Source organism: Branchiostoma floridae, chromosome 14, assembly GCF_000003815.2.
Source record: "Branchiostoma floridae strain S238N-H82 chromosome 14, Bfl_VNyyK, whole genome shotgun sequence".
NCBI lineage: Eukaryota > Metazoa > Chordata > Leptocardii > Amphioxiformes > Branchiostomatidae > Branchiostoma > Branchiostoma floridae.
In genome coordinates, this window is record NC_049992.1 from 6,755,983 (window position 1) to 6,765,022 (window position 9,040).

The window sequence follows — 9,040 nt, forward strand, 5'->3', positions numbered from 1 at the left end:
CAGTGACGCCTCACCATCGTCTACCACTGTACGTTGCTGACGCCAGGTAAAGTTATATCTCATATCTACGGAATGATAAACCATAATGCGGTAGACACGTTTAAAGGTCCCTCAACGCACCGCTCTGGAAATTGCCTGTACAATGGACCCCTTTAAGCCATAATCGGTTTTCATGGCCAGCCGCACATTGTAAATCCTCGCTGTCCTGTCGGATCCTTAACTTATGAAGCTTCTCTCACATGTATCCGGAAAAATTCCAGAGGGACCGTGCAGTGCGATTGTATTTTTCCCTCGAAGGTCGCTGGATCGAACCCGGCTTTGAGAGTACAGTTCTTAGGTAATTGTATAAATACGAAGAAGAAGAACTTAATTGCACGACAACTTTATAGGATACAATGTGTGGCAACTTGTACATACACAAAATGTACAATACATACGGGCCAGTTTAACTACATGAGTTGCTTGTATCTAAAAATCTAAGAAACTAATCTATTTTACAAAAAATGGTAATATTACAAACAATCAGGCTAGTGTTATGTGCTGCTTTAGGACAGCATGATATTGTCTCGTTTGTTAAAGTAATTGTATATAAATTGACCGACATAGGCAGATATATCAGCAGGACACGATAGTAACATAACATTAAACATTTCTGTCTTGGTATGTGGTAACATTGTATCAGCATGCATTTGATAGATTTTGGTCTCTCTCTATCATTAGTTGGACAGTCCATTATGAACTTGGATTCATTTTCAATATACGTGTTCCTTTCATGTCACTAGTTCATCTTTTCTGAAGTCTGGTATGTGTCATTTAAGTGCCTACAGCGCTAATCTACTCTTAAGAGCTCCCTCACGATTAAAGGGGTACAAAATGCCGGCTCTTGAAGCAATCGATGATTGAAGTGGTTCACTAGTAATGATTATGTTTTTAAAATGATGCTGGCAATCATGGATAGAAAATGGGGCCATTTTTTTTTACTCAGGACGGCCTGTGTCTTTTCCCGTGCAATCATGAAACTACGTATACTCATGACGGGATTACATAACGTATCAGGTATATATGGACATCAAGAGATCCTTTAATCAGTAGATGTTTGTCAGGAGAATCTATGGAACAAGGTCACATACCAGGGTCGCAGGGACTCAAACTCGACCTTCTACTTCGTCTTACCAGCCCTGCCTACATAATCAACATACAAGTTATTTTGTAATCCGCCCCGAGGTTCCAAAGTTGGGAAAATACAAACACACAGGCAGGCAGACAAACAGACCGAAAGATCGACACAATACACATGTATCTAAACAATACATACTTACATTCATACCCTTTATCGAGTTGAATCATTGACAAAATTCCGCTTCCAGTGTGCTCTATCTTTTATCAGTTCATTGAGGTTCTTATCATATAGTCCAGTTTCTGATTCAATAAAGTTATTTAGCGTGAGGTATGGACGGTCTCTTCTTCTGTTTGCTTCTGGGGACCAAAAGAGCAGTTTACCGGCTGGTTCGCCATGTCGAACAACATGTCCAGCATGGCTTAACCGGCGTCGCCTGACTTCAGTTGAAATAGATGGAAGAGTACCATACAATTCTTTGTTTGTTGTGTGTTCCCACCAAGAATTGTTGTATACAACACGTAGCATCCTGGTGAAGGAACCATCCAGTTTCCTGGTCTGAGAAGTATTCATTGTCCAAGACTCACAGCCATAAAGTAAAATGGAGATAATACAAGATTGGACTACTCTAGTTTTTGTTTCTTTTCTGATGTGAGACTTCCACAAAACAAAACATCTGAACCATAGCATGGTACGAACTATTTTTTCCTAATAGTAAGATGAAAGGGGGATTTCGTTAACATATAAGCAAACACCGGCTCATAACTTTTGTAGTCTTCATTTACATTCGCGTTGCCTTGAACAGACAGGAAGACCTTACTTGGCTAAGAGACAACTGAAAGTTTCAACGCCTGAACGTTACATCATTTAGCTTGTAATGGCATGTCATTTGCTTGATCAATAGCCTTCCGCCAAACTTGAGAAATTTCATTTCGTATCCGGTCAATGATGCCAAGCGGGCAATTGTAACAGCGTCCAAAGGCTTCGGTGACATTACCATTCTTTGGAAACAAATTGGAAAGGAGTGTCTAGAACAGACTGTCTCTCCGTCAAGAAAATTACCCAATAACGTTTACGCCGTCTGGACTAACAGCTCTTGTTCGTGTGCTTATCTTTTAGATGGACAGCAAGAGAATTTTTGTGACGCTAATGCCGTGTCTGACATTTCAGACCAACAAGAGGTTAGAACATAGTTCATCCATAACTTTTGAGGTATTCGTTTTACAAACAGCAATGGCAGGCACGTCTGATAGTTGATACTACTGCAACATACATGCACTCTTGTCTATGGTTTATATGGCCCCGTCAGAGAGAGATTTATCAGCAAGAGTCCCTTCTGGAGACATAAATTGGGATAAGCTCCTGGAAATTGGGCCGGAGAAGTCGCCTTCTTACGATGGGTTTTTAAAAATCCCAGCACATTTCCGCGTAATCTTCCTATCTAATCGATGCTTAGCCGAACTCATGCCTCTTTCCGGAATATGTAGTAGGTTTATTCAGACGACGCTGTCCTATCGTGTATATCTATGTGTTCATCGGAAATATTTTACAAACCGTTCGGTTATTTTTGGCTCTATTCTTGACTCCATTCAAAATTGGTATCAAATCTAGTGTCTTCACACTAAGGAATCAAGTAGCTTTTCATACGTCTTGCTTAGGGAAATAAAGAAGTAAAACTTTCGTCGTCTAAGTCTTTATCATGTGCATCTATCTAGTCTATCGAACAATGCTGCAGCGTTTGCCTCAAGGCTATATTATTCATGCGAAAACCTGACAATGCTCAACTGAAATAAATCTAATAAAAAAACGACGCTCTGCCTTTTTTAAGCATATGATTCTCGTTCGCAAGTGAGGATTTTCAAATGAACACGTTCGAACTATCTTCCCTTTGCAGACTCGTGTAATAATGCCTGCAACAACAATCCTACCGAGTTGTTTTGGGTGGTTTGTAACTCAATTCACCGTATCAGCACCATCCAGGAAGCCGCTTGGTACATCGACCGGTGAGGTTGAATAGGATGCATTTTCCCTAAGTACTTCCCGGTCATAAATTATAAACCCTTCACTTCAGAACCAGAAATTGGCGTCGTTCATGCCATATGCAGTCGGTAATTTTGAAGTGGGCCGCTTTCAGAAAACTTCTCCATCCCTGTATAATCATTGACATTGTGGACACATACATTTGACAGAGAGTGATTCCTATGCGGTGGATAATGATACTGAGGTTTTACATTCATCAAAATTACCCACCTCCGTGGGGAGAAGATGATCCGTCTTCTCCCACGTTCAGGACTGTTTCCGTGACGGTTTGACGGTGTGTTTTTTGTTGGATGATTCTTTGGAGGCACGCGAGGGTCGGGGGCGTGTTTCATGATGCCGTAAAGACCGACAGATGGATGGGGCAGTTCAGATAAAGGTAGAGTAGATGAAAGGACCCAGTGGGCAGCAGGCCTGCGGCTTCTGTTGCTAGAAAGTGGGCTGAAAACTATGAGCACTGCCTCCTACACTCAGTCTGTAAAGTTTATACCAGCCAAAGATGTACTCTATTCTCATCTCTCTCCTATACAGTAGTGTCCTGCAGCGATTTAACGATAATACATTATGCCCTTCACTGCTACGAGGACTTATTTCACTGACACATTTACAAAACTAGCATTTTTTAACATGCAATGCTTTCATTCAGTTGACATGTAGATTCTCGCATTTGATACAGTAGAAACTTGTCTTGTTTTTAATTTTCTGCTGTGATACATTTTGTATTTATTACTATGTAAGCTTTACATACGCAAAGCTAGTGCTTACTTAGTACTCACAAACTGTAAGTGAATATAAAAAGACAGCGAACGATTGCAAGAAAATGCGTGATTCTTTGAACAAAAAATGTTTGTCTAAGACCATTGCGTATTACCGATAATAACGAATGGGTACTGAATACGCCGCAAAACGCAGCGCGTATGCAATATCTGGAGGATGTAGGGGCAATGTTGCATCGGAATAACAGACGTTATAACCATTTACTATTTTTAAAGTGCACACATTGGTGAGCATTGCCATTGACTGAGTGGGTGGAAGTTCAATTGTCCTTGCCAGGCAGAAACAGGCATGTGTAAAAAAAAGACAGGGTCTACACAGGCGTTTTTGGAGTCGACTTAGGCTAACTCCATCGAAGTTCGTCTAAGAAGAGTGTGTATTACTAAATAGAAATTTACGGCATTCAAGTACCATTTTCGGTAATGGACTGGAGTAACTCCGAAACCATGCTCAAGTCGCGTTTACATGTGTTCTAAACAATCGGGGTCCACTTCGAGACAATTCCCGGTCAGTTATACAACTCTCCGGGGCCATGAATAAACTAATGATTAGCGATCACCCTCTACAAATTGCTGGCAGATACACCCGAACTCCTCCAAATGATAGATTATGTATGTTTTGTGCTAAGAGCTATATGCGTATAGAAAATGAGGTGCACTTTCTTCTAGAATGTTCACTGTACAAAGATTTACGCAATATCTTTGTTAATACTACACTTGCAAAACAGAAATATGCACAACTAAATACTTTTCCCAATATCTAATGTCATCAACTAACAACGATTTAATAGAAGAACTCTGTAAGTTCGTCTTCTCATGTAAGAAGAGGGAAGAAGAATGTAGAAACATAGGCATAAGTAGAACATTCAATAGCTTAAATATCAGTCTCCTTATTAGTACGTGTCACCTACAGCAAGGGGGCATGAACATGCAATAAACTTCATTATCATTGTCATATGAAAGTCAGTGAAGGGACGTTGGCGCAAATATTAAAATTTGTTTCTCCCTCTTTATGGCATGAAGTTTCGGTATATGTTAAATATTTTGATCACATTATTGTGGAATTTGGTCCAGACTTTAAGAGAGGCAATCCTGCAGTCTTCACACCGCTAACCTGGAATCCTGTCTCCTCGTGGCTCGGCCTACCGTAGTTAGTGCAGGCTTTGTACGGGGCCAGTGCAGCTCTTAGCCGTCGGGGTAATCGGCCACACCCGGTAGGATTTTCACGCCCAGAGGGATAATTAACCGGCCGGCAATCCACTCACACTGGGCAAAGTCTAACCGCGTGAAAACCCTGCCGGTTGTGAACGATCTCCCTGGCGGCTGAGAGCTACACTGGCCTTGTAGAGAGCCTACACTAACTACGGTAGGCCGTGCCACAAGGAGACTGGCCCATTTGTGCAACTTGAGTCACTCTCATCGACGCCATGTGTAGGCAGAACGCCCCTGAATCGGACTCGAAAACGCCTATGTTAACCCAGCCACACTTAACTCCAAAGCTAGTCCTAAAGCGACAAATTCACTACTCGCATAATATATACGCTACCTCAAAAACGTGACCAAATCAATAATATGCATTTTACTATGCTTAATCTTTGAAAAGGAGAGTAACGCGATAAAAGATTCATTGCGAGAGTGAAGGGGCTTAAAGACAAAACGTGGCAAAGAAGATAGCAGCTGTTGGAAAATTGAATTATGTAAGTGCCAGTCGCTGCTACATGATCCCTATCCTAGACTATAGTTCTATGGCGTAAACTATGATTCTGTAGCGGTCTTGCATTCGTTTTTTGGTGGTCTTAAGAAAACCAAACCAAACGTGAATCTGAGTCACGGATGTCGTAAATCTTCCGTTCTCACATATCTTAAACAGATTGAGAAGGTGAGAGAAAGCGAGGTAGCGGAAGAAAGAATGGGGCTGGAGTTAGGGAGGCTGGGTTGGAATGAGGTACGGGGAGAGAAAGAGAGATTCTAAATTCCCCTTTTAGTCAAACCTTACAACCGCCCAGTCTTAAGTTGATGTAAATGCTAGGAGATGCCTGAAGACGATGTTCGATCGCCCTGGAATCGATGAAGGTTATGAAGCTGCGGTTGTCCACCGTCTGCTGCCTGTGACCCTTGACGGTTCCGCTTGCATGAACCCCCAACCCCTTCCTTCACAAACAATTAGATAAACTCGCTTACCTTTCCATTCACTGACAAGGAGTAGCAACGTCACCGCTACATAGCAGCTGAAACCTCTCATCCTCGTCCTTACTGCACGGATGTTGGACAGACTGCTGGAGGGAACTGCTGGGTGCTCTGCGACCTCTTGATCTGCTTCGATGTTGATTTGGATTGTTGTACCGGCCGCGTTTCAGCTGTCTACCCGCCCGTCCGTCTGTCCTTCGACGCCTTCGGCTGACTACACGATGGGAGCGACAGTGCTGCCACGTAAAAAAAATGAAAAATTATAACGTTACGGCGGTATCCCTTCAGAAACGGTAATGATACCAATGACGGCATCTTCCATCATCCCATACGTGCAGGCAGATTGATCGCCAAGTCTTTCCGCGTCTGTGGTGCCTTCAAATCTTCAACGGCCTTGTCTCTAAACATTTCCCCTAAAATCCCTAGTCCCAGATTAATACCAATCATACATCATCTCACTCTTCCCGAGCTCTAGGTGGTTTGAACGTTCGCACAGACACGAGATACATTTGAGCTAAGGTTTGATCGATAACGAAAAGGCCATATGCGTGAATATGCCCTGGACGGTAATGATTTACCTATTTAACAGAGTTATACTATCAGGAGAGAGCCTCACCCTAAACCTGGTATATGTCTTCCTTGTGTCAAATCTCGCAGCGTTGTAATCGTACCCCTGGTGCAATGCATGGATTATCCAAGCGGCGAGGCTGCCGCCTTCGTCGGCACACTTGCTACTCAAAGCCGAGTGAAACTATCCAGATGTAGACATACGGAATAAAGTGCGTTATGCTTAATAGATGATGCTACGTGTAACGAGTCTCTCGCTGTTCCCCTAATGACCACGTCCCGCGATTGGTACACGTGTTTTATCGGAAAGCCACTGTCCCGTCCCCGCGTGCGCGCATATTAAGCCCGCTGGATAAAAACCCGTCTCCGATAGGTAATGGCACTTCGGGTTAGAGCCGAGGTAATAGTCGTAAAAACCTGCCCGAATTACTGCCCTATTCCCGCTCGATTTTCAAAATAATTACACTACATCAGTCTGGTGTGCGGTTAACGTTATAGCGAGTGCTGTGATATTCGATATTCTAGCAAGGACTAACTAACGAACTACAAGGTGCGACGACCATTGAAGATACTCGTCTATCGGATGACGAGGAATGAAGAATCGCAAGCTGACACAGCGGAATAGCGATAGAGTTAGTTGTTACTGAAGTATTGGTAGTACCTTTTTTACAGACAGCCTCTAGCTAGTCCTCAACAAATTTAGCCAACACCCCAGTTACCACGTATCGGGTGGCGCATTCGGTGCGTTTACCGATATTTGAACGAATGACTCTTTCAACTGGGGGGTGCTTTATTCGAAAACGAACGGTCATGGAAGAAGCAAAGCAATCCAAGACACAGGTCGCGGCATTTCGGTCCAAGTGAATATATCCTGCATGTGAACTTAGGCTGCGAGAGACATCACCAATAGTAGCCTGCGGCGTTCTGTGCAACAAAAGTCACTAAAAGGTTTTAAGTCCGATAAGAGACAATAGACTAGGAGACGTTACATTGTCCTCTCTGAAAAGTGAGGTAGGCCGCAATATATGGTGCATTTGAATTGCTCTTAATGGTGGATTACAATTTTCAACCTCCCCCTGGCTCAGGCGATGCATTTAGAGACCCATTCAGTCACAGTAGTGCGCGCTCTGTCTAGCCGTTGCTGTCAGAAGACTACATCTGCATCCTCCTGTGACTAAGTCCCACCCGCGATTGCTAGACTTCTAAGGACAAGAAACCCGCGGTTACGTCTACAATCTTGATAAAAACAACAAATGTATGTACTTACTTTATCTGAGACATCCCCGGGAGGTAAACCGTAGATGGAATCTTAGACAAGATGTCTATGTCTCACTGTCGCTTAACCGTGCCTCGAGTTTGGAGAGAGATTTTTCATCTGTAAGCTGTAGAGAGGAGAATCGACGATCAAACCCCGTGCGGGGTGCCAGTATGTTTGCCATGGGTACGTCACGAACAGCTGACTTCGGCGAGTGAAGCATTGTACTGTAGTCAACTGCACACGTCTCACACGGTAGGGCCGCCTGAACACAGTACAGGGGATACCATTGTATTACCAGCACTTATTCTGTAATCAATGGTGAAACGTTATATGGTTTGCTCTACGGTAGAAAAATAACACAATCAGACAACTGAAGGATTAACCGAAAGCGAATTTAACGCTACTTTACCTTTATCGGCGGGGTAACCAATATCCGCTGTTTTACAACGCAGTATTTAGGTATATCTAGTCGATGGACGGTGGTTTCAAATTGCAATATTTTCAAAATGTTGCAAAAACTGTCCGTAGAATTCATATCCATGAATACCCTGTTTTTAAACGGATAGATGTGAAAAAGCGTATTACACGAAATATGATATTTAGAGAAACAAGTTTATAAAAAAATGCATAAATTACAAAACATTTCAAAACATCCAATGGAAAGACAACGTTCCTTCTCTTTCGGTAATGATATGTTAGACATTTATCACACACTACACTGTATGTACATATAATTCTCTGAAAACTCGTGTCAGTATACCCCTGTCACATTTGGCGAAAATCGATCGGACGACGATTCTGCGGCAATCGCCCGATCCTCGCTTATAATAATAACTTTATTGCACAACATTTGTACAAGGTACAAAGTATTGCTTACATGTGGCAGGGACGGTTTTCAGGTGAAAAATACGCGCAACCCTCTGTCGATCTAAATATGGCCGACCTCCATCGATACGCCCGAAGATCGTGGATAATGTGACAGGGGTATAAAGGCTATAGTAGAAAGGGAAAAATGCTCACTGGAATAACTACAATACGATTCTCTGCGTCACAGCAAGAGGAGAATTCAATGTTTACATGATTAAAATACATTATGTGGAT

At 42.7% G+C, this 9,040-nt stretch overlaps 1 protein-coding gene across 2 annotated transcripts in view; it reads right to left on the reverse strand.

Moving 5' to 3' along the window:
- The window catches only part of LOC118429920 (hemicentin-2-like), a 71,079-nt gene extending 62,937 nt beyond the window's left edge, over positions 1 to 8,142 (reverse strand). For both annotated transcript variants that reach the window (XM_035840548.1, XM_035840547.1), the window contains exons 1-2: positions 7,949 to 8,142; positions 6,109 to 6,350 (exon numbers count right to left, since the gene is read on the reverse strand). In XM_035840548.1, coding sequence (XP_035696441.1) covers positions 6,109 to 6,169 — 61 coding nt within the window. In that variant the 5' untranslated portion in view covers positions 6,170 to 6,350; positions 7,949 to 8,142. The remainder of the gene's footprint in view (positions 1 to 6,108; positions 6,351 to 7,948) is intronic.
- Between the last annotated feature and the right edge of the window lie 898 nt (positions 8,143 to 9,040).